The 16,957-nt window shown below is 68.2% G+C and overlaps 2 protein-coding genes across 2 annotated transcripts; both read right to left on the bottom strand.

Annotated features, from left to right (window-relative positions):
* Window positions 1-1,139: 1,139 nt before the first annotated feature.
* Window positions 1,140-3,822, bottom strand: TOR4A (torsin family 4 member A). Its single transcript, XM_057724109.1, has 2 exons — window positions 3,636-3,822; window positions 1,140-2,867 (listed from the first exon to the last, which is right to left on the bottom strand). The coding sequence occupies exon 2, from the start codon at window positions 2,828-2,830 to the stop codon at window positions 1,595-1,597; it is 1,236 nt and encodes a 411-aa protein (XP_057580092.1). The 5' UTR covers window positions 2,831-2,867; window positions 3,636-3,822; the 3' UTR covers window positions 1,140-1,594.
* Window positions 3,823-6,564: 2,742 nt separating this feature from the next.
* On the bottom strand, window positions 6,565-16,369 carry NELFB (negative elongation factor complex member B). Its single transcript, XM_057724147.1, has 13 exons — window positions 16,046-16,369; window positions 15,565-15,728; window positions 15,284-15,383; window positions 14,695-14,925; window positions 12,956-13,141; window positions 12,218-12,330; window positions 11,559-11,661; window positions 11,281-11,376; window positions 10,986-11,128; window positions 10,812-10,918; window positions 7,784-7,925; window positions 7,573-7,681; window positions 6,565-7,392 (listed from the first exon to the last, which is right to left on the bottom strand). Exons 1-13 carry the CDS (start codon window positions 16,145-16,147, stop codon window positions 7,246-7,248), a joined length of 1,743 nt encoding a protein of 580 aa, XP_057580130.1. The 5' UTR covers window positions 16,148-16,369; the 3' UTR covers window positions 6,565-7,245.
* Between the last annotated feature and the right edge of the window lie 588 nt (window positions 16,370-16,957).

A 16,957-nucleotide genomic window follows, 5' to 3' on the forward strand; every position in this document is an offset into this window, starting at 1 on the left:
AGCAAACTCCTCTTGCTGCAAGTGGTTAAATGCCTCTGGGGAAGCAGAGACCCAACGACATAAAATTAAAGAGCCAGCACATTGGTTAGAGCACGCTGTCTTTTCGGTGTATCCAGCTGGTACCTTCAGGTCTGGCTCCTGGTTTAGAACCATCTTGCGAACTGGCCATTGCCCGCAGCCCCCAGGGAGCCCCGGAGCTGGGAGGAACCCGGCCTTTCTGGGCAGGACGTACCCCCTGCCACCCTTCCTGTCCGGACCCAGGGACTGCGTGGTGGCTTGGTGGGCCAGCCGCTTCCCTCTGCCAGGGTGGACTCCTCTCCCCAACAAGACCTCGGCCCATCCAGGTCTGCAGCCACCACGACGAGAATGGATGGCAGGGAGGGGGCTCTGCCAGAGGCTCTAGAGACACCAGCCCCTGTGGTCCTTGGAGTCTCAGGAGGGCAGGGGTCGGGCTGAGCTCGGAGGTAGGGGGCCTGGAGCTCCGGGTACAGCCCGCTTCATCTGCAGGTGCCTCCACCCCGACCAGCCCTCCCCGCGGCCCCACCTTGGGATGTGCTGTTGCCCCCAGTTGGGCTCCCATCCCCCCATCTCCCAGGCTGCGCCCTCCCCCAGGGTGGGCTGGGCCAGGCTGACCCACATGCCCACCAAGTGACAGCATGGAAACCACCCTGCCCCCCTTGGGAGGCCGGCACAGGGGGTGCCCCAAAGCTTGGCGCTCTCCGTGCCCCAGGCAGCCAGCATGGCTCCTGCAGGCCCGCTCCCCGCCCGCGAGGCCTGGGAGGAGCCAGGATGGCAGGCGTGAGCCCCACCCCAGGCCTGGGAGGCAGTGGGCGTCAGGGTTCTGCACCGCTGCCGTCGAGTGTAAGGGGCCTCTACTCAGAGGTCTCGCCCGAGTTCAGCACCCTGGTGGGCAGGATGGGGAGTCTGAGACGTCAGGGTCCCCAATTGGGCCCACATCCTACTGCTGTCACCCAGAGAGTCCCCCTTTCAGCGCATTTAGGGAATTCCAGCCCCCCACCCATCCCTTTGCCTCCCGGGGATCTCCTGGGCCCAAGGGGCCATGAGAAGTCCAGGCAGACCGTGTTTCTTACAGTGGAGAAGCACCTAGGACTTCAGGCCCCCAGGGTGAGCGGGTGGGGAGTGGGGGTCCGTGTGAGTGAGTGTGTGAGGCTGCTGCAGGCACCCTAGAGAGTCGTGGTCACGTCCAACTCTGCAGGGGACCAGCTGTGTGACCCTGGGGTCTGCTCACCCTCCCTGCGGTCATCCACCCTCTGCACCACGGGGACACGCTGCCCAGCCCTGGGGTGCCGGCCCTGTGGGGCGCATGGCGCTGAAGGATGCAGGCCGAATGAAGGACCAGCAGGTGGCAGCTCCGGGCTCTGAGGGGGTTGGGATGGGCAGAGGAGCTCAGAGCTGACCCAGCCCCACCGGCCCCCCCGGGTCCCAGCGTGAACCGGCCAGGGACCACTGGCAGATTTATTCGGGGCCTCAGAGGCCCGGCGCAAATCCACAGGGTCCCCTCCCTCCAACGGCCACCGCCCACCCAACGTCCCGTCGCGCCCACGGGCGTCCTCTGCGTCCGGCCGCGCCTGCGCTACAAGAGGTTCACCGTGGCCACCACCTGCTTGCACCCAGTGACAGCGAACTCGCGGCCGGCCACGCGGTAGTAGCTGAGCTGCGCGGCCAGGAGCTCGGCGCGCGCCTGCTCGGGGAAGAAGCCCTCCCCGGCCATCTCGTCCCGGAAGCAGCTGACCACGTCCCGCCTGTCCAGCAGCAGGAAGGGCACGATGGCTGCGGCCTGCCACAGAGGGTGCTCGCGGACCAGGAGCGCGCTCAGGCGGGCGCGCAGCTCCTCCTCTGCCTGTGCCGCGGCCGCGGGGGCGCCGTCTGCGCGCAGGGCCAGCGCGCGGGACGCGTTCTGCAGCACGAAGCGCGTGACCTCCTCGCCGCCAGCGCCGCTGAGGAGCACGTAGATGGCGTTGTGGAAGCGGTGCGCCCGCTGCGGCTGCAGGAGGCCGTGCAGCTCGTCCAGCAGCGCCGGCGGCAGCAGCTCCACGTCGTCCAGCACCAGGAGCGGGGTCTTCTCCTCCGCCTCGGCTCGCGCCACCACGTCGGCCACGCGCCGCGCCAGCTCCTCGCGGCAGTCGTCCGCGGCGCGCGGCTCGGGGCAGTGGTGCCGCGCGTGGTACTGCAGCACGAGCGCGCCGTCCTCCAGCACCGCGCGGAAGTGGCGCGCCAGCAGGCGTCCCACGTGGCTCTTGCCCACGCCGCTGGGCCCATGCAGCGCCAGGAGCAGCGGGCGGCCGTGCACGTGCGTGGCCAGGTAGTCCCTCAGCAGGGCCACGATGCGCGCCACGGCCGCCGGCTGGCCGAACACGGCGCGCTGCAGCGCCTTCTCCAGCCCGTCGAGGTCGTAGCGCAGCGCGTTATCGTCCAGGTTCTCGATGGCATTGAGCACCTGGAAGCCCACGATGGCCACGAGCAGCAACAGGCAGCGCTGCGCGCGGCTCCGGCGCTCCGCGCGCGGCCGGCACTTGCGCAAGGACTCCGGGTAGAGCACCACCCGGCTGCGCCGGCGCTTCTTGCGCGGCGGCCTCGAGGCCAGCTCCGCCGGGCCGTCGAAGGTGAAGACCCGCGGCTGGCCCGGGTCCGCGCGCGGCGCCTCTGGCCCGGAGTCCGGCCCCGCGGCCGGCGGCAGGACGCGCCGTCTGCGCAGGAGGCGCACGCGGCTGCGCAGGCGGACCACGGCGCGCACGGGCGCGATCATGCTCGGGCCGGCGGCGGCGGGGGCCGCGGCCGCGGGCTGCGGGCTGGGCTGGCCGCGGTCCATGGCGCAGGGGCGGCGCTTGGCATGCAGGTCACCCTCCCTGCAACAGGAAGACGGGGACGGTCTCCAGACTTCCGCCCGGCCGACCGAGACCCCTCCCCGTGACCCCCCACCCCCCACCCCCGCGAGGCCCCCCGGAGCGCGACCCGCTGCCCCGAGGCCGGAGCCCGGTCCGGCCTCGCCGCGCTCCGACCAGGAAGCGGCTCCCCGCGGGGCCCCTATGCAAATCCCTTGGGTCCTCGCATAAACAGCCTCGAGCCTTGAGGAAGTGGCTGCAGGGGGGTGGGGGTGGGGGTGGGGGGGCGCAGCTTATCGAGCGGCCGGGCGCCCGGCTTCCTGGAGGAGGAGTCGGTGCCGACCAGGCGCCAATTAGGGGTGAAGCAAGGTCAAGGCCGGACCCTGCCCCTGCCGCAGCTCGACTGCCGGGCGCCGGGGGCCCTCCGGTCCCTAGAACGGGCCATGGGAAGCAGAGGCCCGAGCACCCCCGGAGTTCAGATGTGCCCCTCCCCCACGAACACGGGTTGGCGGGGCGGGGGTGGGGGGGGGGGGGGTCTGCCTGGAACTTCTGCTTTCCGAATGGGCCCCAGCCCTGTCCCCAAGCTGAGCCCAGCCCGCCTGCCCCAAAACTAGGATCTTACCAGCAGCCCCCCAGTAGACACACTAATGGAGTAGGGGGGAGGGGGCCCCCTAGAGACGGGTGGGGGTGGGGTGAAAAGATGGTCAGAAAGACAAGACCGGGAGAAGGAGGGATAAAGCCGCCGAGGAGACAGAGGAAGGTGGGGTGGATGCCCCCGGCCCTGCCCAGTACCTGCAGCCGTCAGGTCAGGCTCTCGCCGGCCCCCAGGGCGGCCCCTGCCCACGCCAGAGGCTGGGGTCTGCCACTCAGGAAGCAGAAAGGGCTGGCTTCCTGGGGAGGGTCAGGGTAGGGTCAGGGGCCTCACTGGGTCAGCTCAGGCTCGGAGGGTCAGCGACACCTGCGGTCCCCAGGGAGTGTCCGGAGCGGAGGAAGCGCTGGGGAGGTTTCCGCTTCTTTGCAAAGGAAGTGAGTCAGGGGTGCGGCGCGGGCGGGACTTAGGCTGGACGGAGGCGCCAGAGGGGGAGGCCTGGCTGGCTCGCCCAGGTCCCCAGGCTGGTGGGTCACCTACCCTTCAACCCTCCCAGCCCTCCTGACTCAGCCCAGGCCCAGGACACCTGGTGAGGCTGAGGGCATCAGCTCTCTGGGGTCCCACATACCCTTGTCCCTCTGTCTGCCCTCCATGGCCCCCCACCTCCCCAGGGACATCTCCTGCACCTGATACACACCCACACACCGGCCACCGCAGGGCCCACGGAGAGGGGGATGGGTGTGTCCAGGCTCCCTGTTAACAGGAGCCCGGGGGCCAGGCAGGGTTCACTCCTAGCAGGGGGTCCTCCAACCCTTCCCCCTCTTCCCCTCCCCCAAGCCCAATCTGGGGGCCCACAGAGTAGGGCTCATTTCCTGGGCTCCATCACGTCCCACCCGTCTTCCTCTTTGTCTTCCCCTGTACCCCAGCCTAGAGCCTCCCCCCGCCCCCAGGACAGGGCAGCACACCCTGGGACAGAAATTCTAGAACTGGGGGAAGACCCCCACGCATGGCTCGGGGCCCTGGTCAGAGAGCAAATTTAGAAAGAACTTGGGCCAAGAGTTTGTAGATGGAGACCCTGGGCCCTTCCCCGCCACCAGCTTCAGGAGCCCTGCCCCCACCCCCATGCCCATCTCTGCGCAGACTGGCCTGCCCGGATCGCCCTCCACGGCCGGCCCAGCCCTGGAGGGGGTCTGCCAACCAGTGATGCCCCCACACCAGTCCTGGCTCTGGGCCCGTGTCCCGCGGGCACTGGCACTCCTGATTCCTCCCGGATTCTGTCCTGCCCACGGCCCCCATCCTGCCGGCCTCCCTGACCCGCACCCTCCACACACACCTCTGCCCACACGGGCCGCTCTGCCCAGCCCTCCATCCATCCACCCCTCGCTTCCCTGCACTCCCTGTGCGCCCTGCATCAGGGACATGCTGCTCGTGGGCTTGGGGGTCCCCGTGCTCCCCAGAATGTGGGGTCCTGCCTGCCACGTGTGTGTCCCGTGCCCTCTGCCAGGATCCCTGAGACACCACTGCTTCTCCGGCCATGGGCCTGGCTTCCCGGGACCCGCTGCCCCTCTCTGTGCTGGGCCGGGTGCTTAGGGACCCCTTGGGCCTCACCCAGCAGGTGGCCCCCGCCCAGGCCTTCCTGGGACCAGCACATGTCTGTCCAGGCCTCTGCTGGTGCCCCGTGGCCCTGGCATGGGGGTGGGGGCCTTCGGGGTCTTCAGGCTTCCTATAGTCTCCACACGTCTGCTGACACGAGAGGACCCCAGTGGACCTTGAAGGGCAGATGCAGGAAAAGGTGCGTGGGGGCGCCGGGGGGGGGGGGGGAGGGCCTGGCCGGTCTCCAACCAGCCAGCAGCTGCTTCTGCCAAATGCTGGCCCGCCACACCTTCTGGGGTCGAGCGCCCAGTCCCGGGGCGAGGAGCGGGCTGGGACGTGGGGTGGGGGGGAGTCGAGAACGTTGTGCTGAGAGGGCCACCCAGCAGGGCCGGGCGTGAACCGGAGCCCGGGGCTGATGCCCGCCTGCCCTGCACTTTCCTCCCCACCTCCGGGGCGAAGGGGGCCCACCTCCCCCCACCCTTCAGGATGGACCCCACCGCACCCATACCCTCCCTCCGGGGAGCACGCCCACCCCTCCCTCCAGCCCGCACCCCATCCAGCCCTCGTCCCCAGCCCCGAATGCAGGTCCATGTCTTCAACCTGGTCTCTGCAGACCCCTCACCTGGCTGCCCGCCCCCCACCCCTCTGCCGGCCCCCGAGGGTCCCTGAGCTCCGTGTCCCCTCCCGCCGGCCCCCCTGGGGTTCCTCGTTGCGCAGCCCCCCACCCCCACCCCGTCCGCGCCGCTCACGCCCTCCAGCCGCCGAGCCCCCACCCACCGGGGTGTCGGGTCTCTGATCCCCTCGTCCGGGCTGGAGGAGGCTGGCCTCACTGACCGGGCTCTGTCCTCCTTGACCGTGAGCCTCAGGTGGGTCAGGCGGGTCCCGTCCAGGCCCTCGCTCCTCCCCTGGCCCAGTTCCTTCCTCATCCTCTCCCTGGCCCCACCTCTGCCCCGTCCTGCCTCCCAGCCCAGGACCTGGCTGCCTGCTTCCTGGAGGAAAAGCAGCAGCTGGAAGGGGAGCCCCGGCGCCTGCGCCCCCAGACCCGCCCCCTCCCCGAGCACGTGCCGCTCCCGCGGGGCCTGCGAGGACCAGGCGCTGCCCCCCTCGCCCGCTCAGTGACACCCCCGCCGTCCCGACGCCCCGTCCACGGTTCCCTCCTTGTCGTTCCCGTCAGCGCACACACGGGCTCCTGACCGCCAACGCCCAGACCCCCAGGTCGCTGCCTCCCTCAGTGGCCACCTGCCCCGGCCCCTCCCCGACGCCGGCAGAGCCGCGCCTGTCCAGATCACAGAGCCCCCCGCACGCCCGCCCCTCAGCAACACGTCCGTGCTGGGGGGGCACTGACGCCCACCCGGGGCTGACCGTGGCGGGTCCTGCAGCCCCGAGCGCAGCCAGCCCCAGGCCTCGGCATCCAGCACTGCTGCCCCGGGTGGGGCTGGGCACCCAGGCTGTGCCCAGAGAGCCGCGCCCGGAACGCGCTCGCCAGCCCGCACGGCAACCAGCCCTGGGCACGCACACAGACAGCTCACCTGCTGGGTTTTCCAAAACGCCTTTTATTCACAAAAGTGAACGTCTCACCGTGAGCAACAGCCGACCCCGGCCTGGTGGGGCCCACCAGGCTTCCCTCACCCTGAGGGCAGATGGAGGCAGCGAGCGGCGGGGCTTTCCTCCCCACGCCGGCTGCACCGGGGCTGTCGGCAGAGGGAGGTGCTCCTTGGAGAGAGCTGGGCTCCACGTGCAGACGCCGCTGCCCCCAGCCAGCTCCGTGGTTCTGCCAGTCTGCGCCAACCTGCTGGCACGACCTCTTCCCCTCCAGCCTCAGGAAAACAGGTCACCTTTTCCTAAGCCCAGCTACTGCCTGTCTGCCCGGCCGTCAGCAGTGGAAACCCGCAAGGCGAGGAGGAACAGGCGAGCAGCTCCCCGCGCTGTGGGAGCGTGAGGGGCCAGGCAGACGTGGGGCAGGGCCTGCGCTCCGGGGAGCCGGCCGGCCGGGGCCGTGAGCGGCAGGGACACGGGTCCCATTCACGCGGGGGGCGCACACCTCCCAGGAACCAGTTGCGGGTGAGGCTGAGGCAGGTGCAGAGCAGGGCGCCCTGCCCACAGGACAGCCCCGGGGTCTCCGCCCGGCCCACCCCCAGGGCCGGGAACAGTCAGTCCACCGCCAGGAGAGACGGGCTCCCGGGCTCCCACTCTCCACCGGAGCAGCCCCAGGCGGCAGCCTCAGAGCACAGCCGGGGCGGGCACCGTGGGGAGGGGCAGCTCCAGGGCTGGGGTCTCTGCGGCCTGGGCCGGGCTGGGCTTCCGATGGTCCAGCTGCTCCAGCTTCTCCCCGAGCTGGGAGTACAGCTCCTTCACTGCCTCTCCGCTCTGCGTGGGGAGAGTGGGCAAGCGTGTGCTTTCAGGGCAGGCCCAGAGCGCGCGCGCGCACACACACACACACACAGACACACACACACACACACAGACACACACACACACAAAATCAGGCCACCAGGCCAGCCAGGCAGTGCAGCCTGGGGCTGCGGGAGGGCAGGGGAGGGCGCCCACCTGGCCCGAGGGCTCCAGCGCCTTCTGCAGCGCCTCCAGCCTGGCGGGGGCCACCCGGTGGTGCAGGTGCAGGAGGAGCCGCAGCACGTGCCGCTGCACGTTCTCCTTCCTGGAAGAGGCCGCGGCTGTGCTGCAGTGCCCTCCCACCCCACCCCCCAGCTGTGTCCGGCCCCCCGACCCCTCTGAGGATGTGGACCAAGAGGACGGGCACCTCGGGGAGGCGGTGAGGAAAAAGCCATCGAAGAGGCTGCTGCAGAAGTCCTCCAGGGCGAACTCGTCCGCCAGCAGCGCCAGGTTGCCCGTGAGCAGGTGCAGGAAGATGTCGCCGAACGCCAGGTCGCCGAAGGTCTCCACTGCAAGCACAGCAGGCGTCGCCCCACGTGCCCGACGCCCAGCTCCCCGGCCCGGGCCTGAGAGCCAGAACCTGGGCCTGGAAGGGGGAGGCTGGGGCATCTGGGCCTAAGCAGGGCGGGGGGGGGGTGGGGGGGGGCACTCCAGGGCCCAGCAGGCTTGGGATGACGTGGACTCCGGCAGAGGAACACCTGAGCAGGCCAGTAACTAGAGAAGACACACGAGGGCAGAGGGCCGGCCCCGGCGAGTCCACCAGACCGCGGGGCTCTAGAGGAGAGAACGGAGCAAACGGGCCTTCTTTTTTTGAAGTCACAGCCATCAAACCTCAGGAGACAGAGACGGCGAAAGTAACGACCCGCAGATCGCACCAATCACTGGCGACAGGGCTGCCGAGTGCTCGCGGGCAGGCACAGCAGCTGCTACAGAAACACCGACAGGGAGCTGTGACCGCGGAAACACTGCCACCTGAGCCACCGAGCCCCTGACGCAGCAGGAGCCGCAACCCCACCAGATCCGTCTGAGGCGCACGCCTGCCACACAGCTGCCCGGGGTCTCGCTGCCAGCAAAGTGCCGACCAGGGAACAAATGCCCTGGTTCCCCCAACAAACCCCATGTGGCTCTAGACCGCGAGACCTGAGAGGCAGCCGGAGGAGCCAGACGAAGGGAGGCCCTTGTTTGACTCCTGACTGGAACAGACCATCTGCATAGAAACATTATATGACAACTGGGGAAACGTGGCCACTGTTGGGACCTGGACCCCCACTAACCACACACCAAGGTCGTGGTTTGTAAGAGTCCATCTCCTATGAAGACAACCTGCCGGGCTGTTCCGAGCTGCTCTGCTGGGGGTCTGGGCTCACGTCCAGCCCACTGCTGAGGGGATGGCGGCAGCACGTGGACCCCCGTGCAGGAGGGCGGTGGGCGCGGGGTTTCACCACCCTGTGTTCTTTACTTTGGTTTAAACTCCCACCAAAGAATAGTTTAAAAGTAAAGAGAATTTAAAAAGCCGACATCCATCCCTACTAGAACCTACTAGTAGCACCAGAGGACGAGACCGCTCTCCCTGGATGTGAACGAAGGCCTGCACCCCAGCCCCCTAGGTGGCGGCTCACGGCTGCGAGACACTGATGGTCCTGCCTCGCAGGACATCCCGTTTCTACAGATGAGATTAAACAAGAAGGATACAGGGCCTTCCCTCGTGGCGCAGTGGTTAAGAATCCACCTGCCAGTGCAGGGGACATGGGTTCAAGCCCTGGTCCTGGAAGATCCCACATGCCGCGGAGCAAATAAGCCCGTGGGCCACAACTACTGAGCCTGCACTCTAGAGCCTGTGCGCCACAACTACTGAGCCTATATGCTGCAACTACTGAAGCCTGCACGCCTAGAGCCCGTGCTCCACAACAAGAAAAGCCACCACAATGAGAAGCCCACGCACCACAACAAAGAGTAGCCTCTGTTCACCGCAGCTACAGAAAACCGATGCACAGCAGCGAAGACGCAACGTAGCCAAAAAATGAATAAATAAAAATAAATAAAATTTAAAAGGGGGGGGCTTCTCTCATGGCGCAATGGTTAAGAATCTGCCTGCCAATGCAGGGGACACAGGTTCGAGCCCTGGTCTGGGAAAATCCCACGTGCCTCAGAGCAACTAAGCCCATGCACCACAACTACTGAGCCTGCACTCTAGAGCCCAGGAGCCACAACTGTTGAGCCCATGCACCGCAACTACTGAAGCCCATGCACCTAGAGCTTGTGCTCTGCAACAAGAGAAGCCACTGCAGTAAGAAGCCCGTGCACTGCAATGAAGAGTACTCCTGCTCGCCGCAACTACAGAAAGCCCGCGCACAACAAAGACGCAATGCAGCCAATAAATTTAAAAACAAAATAAAAAATAAAGTCTCTTAAAAGTAAAAAGGATACAGAAGCTCATAAATGAGTAGAAAGAATGAGGCGAACCAAGCTCCTTCAGGACTGTGCTCCTGGAAGCCTCCAAAACAGACAGACAAGCTACCACCCCTGAGACCTCCATGGCTGATCCCGGAGCCTGTGAAGGCGCCACCCGAGTGGGGTGGGGCCCCGGGACAGAGGATGGTCCCGCACGCCCCGGGGGGGCCCACAGTCATCACGGGGCCCTTAGGAGAGGAAGGCAGGAGGACGGGAGAGGCTGGATGGCTGAGCTGTGAAGTGGCCAGGAGCCACAGCTGCAGCTCCTGGAAGCTGGAGGAGACAAGGAGGGGCTCCTCCTGGAGCTGCAGGAGGAGCCAGTCCTGCCCACACCTTGACGCCACCCCTGGGGGACTCACTGCAGGCTTCTGAGCCCCAGAACCGTGAGAACAAGTTCCTGCTGATCAGTTAGGTGGTGACAGGCTAGAAACCAACATCCACAACAGGCCGCTTCCTCCAGACAGAAAAGTCGGGAAACAACATGCACCATCGTCAGCACGTCAATGACCCAGGCGCACGCTTGGCAAGTGAAGGGGGGGGTCTTCTCGCGGAAGCCACGACGCCCCAGACGGGGCCTGAGCCCGCAGAGGCCCAGGACCTGCTGTGCGGCGGGCAGGCCAGGCACTCCCAGACGCCCCTTCTCCCCGACGCGACCTGCAGCCTACTCTTGAAGGGGTCCACTCAGACCCCTCCCTCGTCTTCCCGGCTTGCAGCACTCCCGCCGCCACCACACACCCACGCACACGCAGAGCAAGGTTCCCAGGGAAAGTGGCCTCTTCACTGCCTCAGACTGGGGCTCCCTCGATGGTCTCAGGACTGGAGGGGCTCCACGCCCCACACCCGGTTAGGAAGAGATTAAGGCGGCCCTTTGCAAACGTGGGCTGCGGCGAGAGCAGAGGGCGTCCACGGAGGACGCAGCTGAGCCCGGCCGCCCCGCGACTCACCCAGCCCCGGGAGCAGGCGCAGCAGCGCGTTCTTGTTCCTCTGCTTGGTGATGTGCAGCACGTAGTAGAGCCCCACCTCGCAAGCCATGCGCTGCTCCTGCAGGAACCTGCGCCCCGGCGCCATCAGCCCCAGGACGCCCGAGGGGCCCCCCGCCCGGCGCCCGCGGCCCGTACTTAGTGAAGCTCTCCGGCAGCGTGTTCGGGTACGTGACCGGGGCCTTCTCCTCGGCCGGGAGCTTCTGGTCCACGTTGAAGGTGTGGTCGTCCACCACGAAGGACATGAGCGTGGGCAGGAACCTGGTGACCAGCTCCACCTCCTGGGGCGGAGGCCTGAGAGCTGTCCCGCCGTCCCTGCCCCGCGGCCCCTTCCTCCGGACGTGGGCCCGGGGGCCCGCCCTCCCCCCCGCCTCCCCCAGCGCCACCCCGGGGCCCCTGGAGACGGCCGTGGGAAGGAGCCCGCCGGAGGTACCATCTTGGGCTCCTTGAAGACCTGGCTGTCGATCATGTCCCAGGCCCCCTGGCCCAGCGCCAGCAGCCGCAGCAGGAGGAGCAGGTCCGGGCTGTCCTGCGGGGACACGCAGGCCTCCGCCGTGGCACCTGAGCCTCCGGCCCCGACCACGCGCGCCAGCAGGTCTGCCCGGCGGGACCGCCGCCCCCCCCCCCCGCCCCCCGCCAGGGCCGGCTGGATGCGGGTCCATACCCACGTGCCCCCCAGAAGGCAGCGTGCGGCCGGCCGGGCGCACTCACCCTGGGCAGCGTCTCCTGGCCCACCAGCTCCTGCAGGTGCCTGACCGTGCTCAGGGACAGGGTGTTGATGGCGAAGGGGTCACACAGGATCATGGACAGGTCCCTGCGAGGACGCGCCCGCTGCGTCAGCCACGGACCCCGGGAAATGGCCCTTCCGCACAGAGCAAGCCCGCCCCCTCGGGACCTCTCCCCAAGACCTCAAGGTTCGTACCTTGTCTTTAACTTACTCAACAAACTAAGCAGTCGACCACTTTTTTAAACACTTAAGGTCCGACTTTGGTTGAGAACCTGACCCAGACGCCATTCACTGAGTCAGGTTCCCACCGAGAATTCCGGAAAGAAGGGGCTGGGACGCGGGCGGTGGAGCCCACCCAGAGAGGGCCTCGCCGGGAGTCAGACCCCACCACCTCCGGATGCAGCGGGCCTCTCAGCTCACAGGCGGGCCCCACGCGGCTGCAGACACCAGAGCCTCAGCCCGGGCGCCCAGCTCGCCCAAGATAGCGACGGCCTCACCCCAGCAGCCGAGTCTCTCAGCCGTGGGCACGGGCGGCAGGCAGCCCTCCTAAAACACACTGCAAGAGACCGCCACTCACGACGGCGGCCGCGGCACGCTTGTCCAGACGCCCGGGGACAGGACCCCGCGCGAGGCTGACCCTCACCCCAGGACTTGCTCCTGCCCCTTCTTCACTCCGTCGAGGAAGCCCTGCAGCTCCCGGGCCCTCTTGCTGTCCACGAACCGCTCTCGGATGCAAGCGTCCAGGCACCAGGTGAACTGCGGGGAGGAGGCGCGGTCAGGGCTCGGCCAGAGACCGCAGCCTCCAGGCAGCGCCCGCCACTGCCTGCGCCGTGCGTGGGCACCAGAACCCCCACCGCGAGTGGCTGGGACCCGCCCTGGAGCCAGGAACGGACCGCACAAAGGAAGCAGGCCCAAGGGCGCGCATCCCCACAGGACAGGCGGTGCAAGAAAGAGGCAAAATGGGTGTTTTGTTCCGAAGTGGGCCTCTGCAGGGCCCCCGCTGTGGGGGTGAGCAGTGCACTCTCAGAGCGCGACACGGCGGAGCCCCTGGGAGGGCACGCTGTCTACCAGGGCGGTGCAGGGAGCCCTGCTCCGGACGCAGAGCTCGCCAGTGAGCAGCCCCCAAGCTCCGGGGCGGGGGGAGGGCAGAGGCCCGGGAACGACTGGACGGGGCGGGGGGAGGGACAGCGTGGCCCAGTGAGGGAGACGCAGGGCGCGGGCTCTGGGTCAGGCGCCCGGGGACACCACGGTCCCCCAGCCGCGTGGGCACAGGAAGCAGAGGGGCCCGGGCAGAGCCCAGGGGCCGGGACCAGCCCCCACGTCCAAGGGGAGGGAAGGAGAGGCCGAGGGGGAGGGCGACGGGGACGGGGCGGGCGCCCACCTTGTGGCAGGGGTCCACGGAGCAGATGTCGCCAACGTCCAGGTCGTGCAAGGACATGAGCAGCTCGGCGCGCAGAGTGCAATAGTGCACGTTGCGGGTGCGCAGGAAGAGGGTGCGCAGGAACTGCAGGACCATGTCGTAGAGCTTCACGCTGCGGCCCACCATCCGCGTCAGCCTCCGCACCACCTGCGGCACAGCAGCGGCCTCACGCGCCGCCCGCCCTCCCCACGCGGGGCCATGGCCCCTCCTTCACGCGACATAAACTCGCGCTGGGCGCTGACGCTGCTGGTCTTTAAGGTGGACCCACCGGGCCCCGGCAGCTCCTCCGAGAGGCCCTCAGCCCGGGCTCCAGACTCCGCCAGAGCCGCCGGGGCCGCCGGTGGAGGGGGACTCGGGCCCAGAGGAGGACGCGCGGCCCCACCACGCTCAGCGGCTGGTCAAGCCCCGCTGCGGCCGCCCCTCCCGACTTCCCCCGGCAGCCACCAGCCCCCCCGCACCCTGCCCCGCTTGGGAGGCTCCTGCCGCGGCGGCAGCCAACAGGAGGGGACCCGCTTGGGGCGCACGGGCCATGAGGATGCGTGGGGCCACCTGGGGTGACAGATGCCAGGGCAGCCCAACAGGTGGGAGCAGCGGGTGGGGCGGTCCGCAGGACGGCAGCCCGCCTCCAGGGCCGCTGCCGAGGAGCCCCCAGCAGGCCTCGGGACCAGCGAGCGGGGCAGGCCCAGGGCACCGCCCGAACCTCAGCACCCACGCACCGGCACCTCTGACACAGAGGCAGGAACGCACCCCAGCCTGACCACGGCCGGGCCTGCTGGGCACAGGACTGCGGCCCCAACGCCTGACCCACCCGAGGACGGCGGGCGCTGTCACCCGCCACCGTGCGCTCCCTTTACACTGGCAGCAGGAAGGACCCAGGCCCCCAAGGGGGACCCTCGGCCTGGAGAAAAGAGTGAAGAAGGAGCAGGGCCATGGCCCAAGGCCAGGATCCACCACAAGACAAAGCAGAGGCCACACGGGCTGGGCTCTGACACACTCAGCGGCCCGTCCAGGAGGTGGTGCTGCGACCACCAACCACTGGCTGAGGGAAAACGTCAGTAAGACACCACCTTAGACCGCACACAGACAGCCCCAGGCGAGGAGGCTGGGGTGAGAGAACGCAGCGACACATCAAGCGCTCCTCAGCCAGCGTCTGGCCTCTTCTCATCACCTCCCTCCCCAGTTGAGGGGTCCTCCAGGAACCAGGCCAAGAGCCCCCAGCTCACCAGGAAGGGTCAAAGCGTCCACGGGGGCCTCCAGCCCCCCTGCCCCTTCCCCACCTCGCCCTGTGGCCTCCCATCTCTGCAGCTCTCCTCCGCCCCCGGAGCTCTCAGTGACCGACGTGTGACGGCTACTGCGTGGAGTCCTGCCCACGAGCCTGCAGTACCCCAGGCAGATGCCCCCGTACCCCAGGGGTCCCTGAAGGGGCCAAGTGCCTGGGGCAGTGAGCCAGCACCCAAAATGCATGTGTTGAAGCAAGGAACAAATGAAACACAGAAACAGAAGAGAATCCCCAGGACTGAAGGAGGACACAGAAAGCTTATCTGAAAACGCCGGCCAAGTCTCCCAGCACGAAATACGTAGAAAAGACCAAAAAAACCCACAGCCAGGTGCAGCGCTGGCAGCGCCCCTCGCCAGCCCCACAGAGGAGCCCTGCCTTCCAGCAGCGGGGGGAGGCCCTGCACGCAGCCCTGGCACCTCACCTCGCCCTGGCGCCTGGTCTTGGGGGAAGGGCTGAAAAAGTTGTGCAGGACAGAGAGCTCCGTGCTGAAGAGCGCACTCTCCTTCTCCACAATGTACTGTTTCAGCAGCGGAGACACCTCGTCGCCGAAGAGCGCCTGATTGTCCTGCCAGATCTGTCGCTTCACCTCCACGGCGCAGGCCCGGTACAGCTCCTTGTCCGCCATCACCAGCTTCAGCTTCTTCTCAGGAACCTACACGACCCCACAGGCCACCTGTGAGCCGCACCGGCGCCCCCGGGGTCTCCCTCAGGACAAGCCAGCAGCCTGCCTCCCCCCCACCCCAGCAGGGACCACATCCAGCCCTGCCCCAGCCGACAGGAGCACCCGTGGCACCCGTGAGTGGCCCCCAGAGCTTGGCAGAGGCCGCAGCCATACTGACCACAAACAGCTTTTTCCTAGAAAGGGCTCCACACCCCAGAGCTTGTGCCAAGCTTCCATCTCTGCGTGGCTCAGGGAGAAGCCAGCGCGGGGAACGGGCTCCGGAGCGGCCCTTCGTGGGGCAGGCCGCTCAGGAAACCTCCCGGGAGCGAGCGGGCCCCGCGGCTGTTACCTTGGGCAAGTGTTTCATGACGCACATGACCACTGGCTGCAGCGACGGCATCTTCACGAGAGAAAAGCTCTTCTCCAAGAGGTCCTCCAGTTTCTTGTACCTGGAAAGACGCATCACTGAGGGAGCAGCACAGGGCCGAGTCAGAAGCAGCTCTCTGGCCCCGCACCGGCGACCGCAGGAGGCCCCTTCCGCGGTCGGGGCGTGTGGAGCCGCTGGGCCGCTGAGGGCTGCGCTGCCGCTCGCGCGCTGGGGAGGGGCTGCCCGCCTCGCGGCCCACTCACCTCTCCTCCGCTTTCCCCTCCGTGGCGATGGCTGACACGCGCTCCAACAGCTTGTCCCGGAGCTCATCAAACACCGACTGGTGGAACTCCAGCCGGGGGGTCCCGTGCAGGTCCAAGAAGGGCAAGGCCGACTGCAGCGAGGGCAGCAGCACGCCGTTCTCCGTCTGAGGAAGCAGAGGTCGACTGTGCTTCCTCGGACGACAAGAGAAACCTCGGCCGCAGCCCCGCCTTGCCGGGCACCCCGGATGCCCTGGGTACACGAGGAGCCAGGTACAAGGAGGTTCCCAGCTGCACCGGCCGGAACTGCAAAACCTGGAAGCCACTCAGATGTCCGCCCATGTGGTCCCAGCTCAGGACACCTGGTTCCTCCATCCCGGGGCACAGACGCAGCGGCCGCGAGGGAGGGAGCGCGCACTGCCCACCTTCCCAAGCGACCCCGCCCGCGGCCGGCCCCGCGCCCCGGCCCCCACCCCGGCTGCACCTGGAACTGCTCGATGGCCTTGAGCGGCTCCGTGCAGTTGGTCAGCGTCTCCTTCAGGTCCTCGCCGTTGGCCACGCCCAGGTCCTGCAGCCCCGCGAACATGGCCGAGGCCCCGGCCCCGACCCGGCTCGGCGCCCCATCCCCTCCGCGCTCCCCGGGCGCCGCCGCGCTCGCCGCAGGCCCCGCGGCTGTCCGCTCGCCCGGGCCTCGGGGGCCGCCCGAGCTCCGCTCCCCGGCGCCCTCCAGCTCGGCCACGGCCCGCCCGCCGCGCGGCTCCGCTGGGACCGCAGCCGCCCACTTCCGCCCCGCACCGCCGGGTCCGCCCGCCAACCGGCTCCCCGGAAACGCCGCCGCCGCCGCGCAGAGGTTCCCGGGAGGCGCGCCGCGGCCCGCGCCAGGCAGAGACCCAGCGCGAAGGCGGTGCCAGCGTGACGCGCAGGGCGCCGGCGAAGCCCCGCCCCGCCCCTGCGCGGCCCCGCCCCGCCTCGCGGCGCCCGCTGCCTCCCGCGGGCGCGGCAGGACCGGGTAGGCGGGGCGCGAGGGCGGGGCGCTGCGGGACGCCTGGGGGAGGGGGCACCGGGGGTGGGGTGCCGCCGGCCGGCAGGCCTGCTTCGGGAGATTCGGAACCGATATTTTAGCCAAGTGTGTTTTCTTTTAATAACCTTGAAAAATCCTGTTGCTGATCTCACAGCGCCCTCCAGGTGCACGACCCCCTCGCATCCTGGAACCTGGTTTCCTCCTTGTCCAACCCTACGAAGATCACACCACAGGATGTCTGTCCTCTTGTCACCTTGAGCATCTAATCCCCGGCCTCACCCAAGGTGTTAGGCCCTCAGGCTGAGGTCCAGCCCAGCTCCCTGCAGGTGTGAGCCCTGGGTTCCGTGGCGTCTCTCATCTCTTGCAGTGCAAGAC

This window comes from Hippopotamus amphibius, chromosome 2 (assembly GCF_030028045.1).
Source record: "Hippopotamus amphibius kiboko isolate mHipAmp2 chromosome 2, mHipAmp2.hap2, whole genome shotgun sequence".
In the NCBI taxonomy this organism is placed as follows: domain Eukaryota; kingdom Metazoa; phylum Chordata; class Mammalia; order Artiodactyla; family Hippopotamidae; genus Hippopotamus; species Hippopotamus amphibius.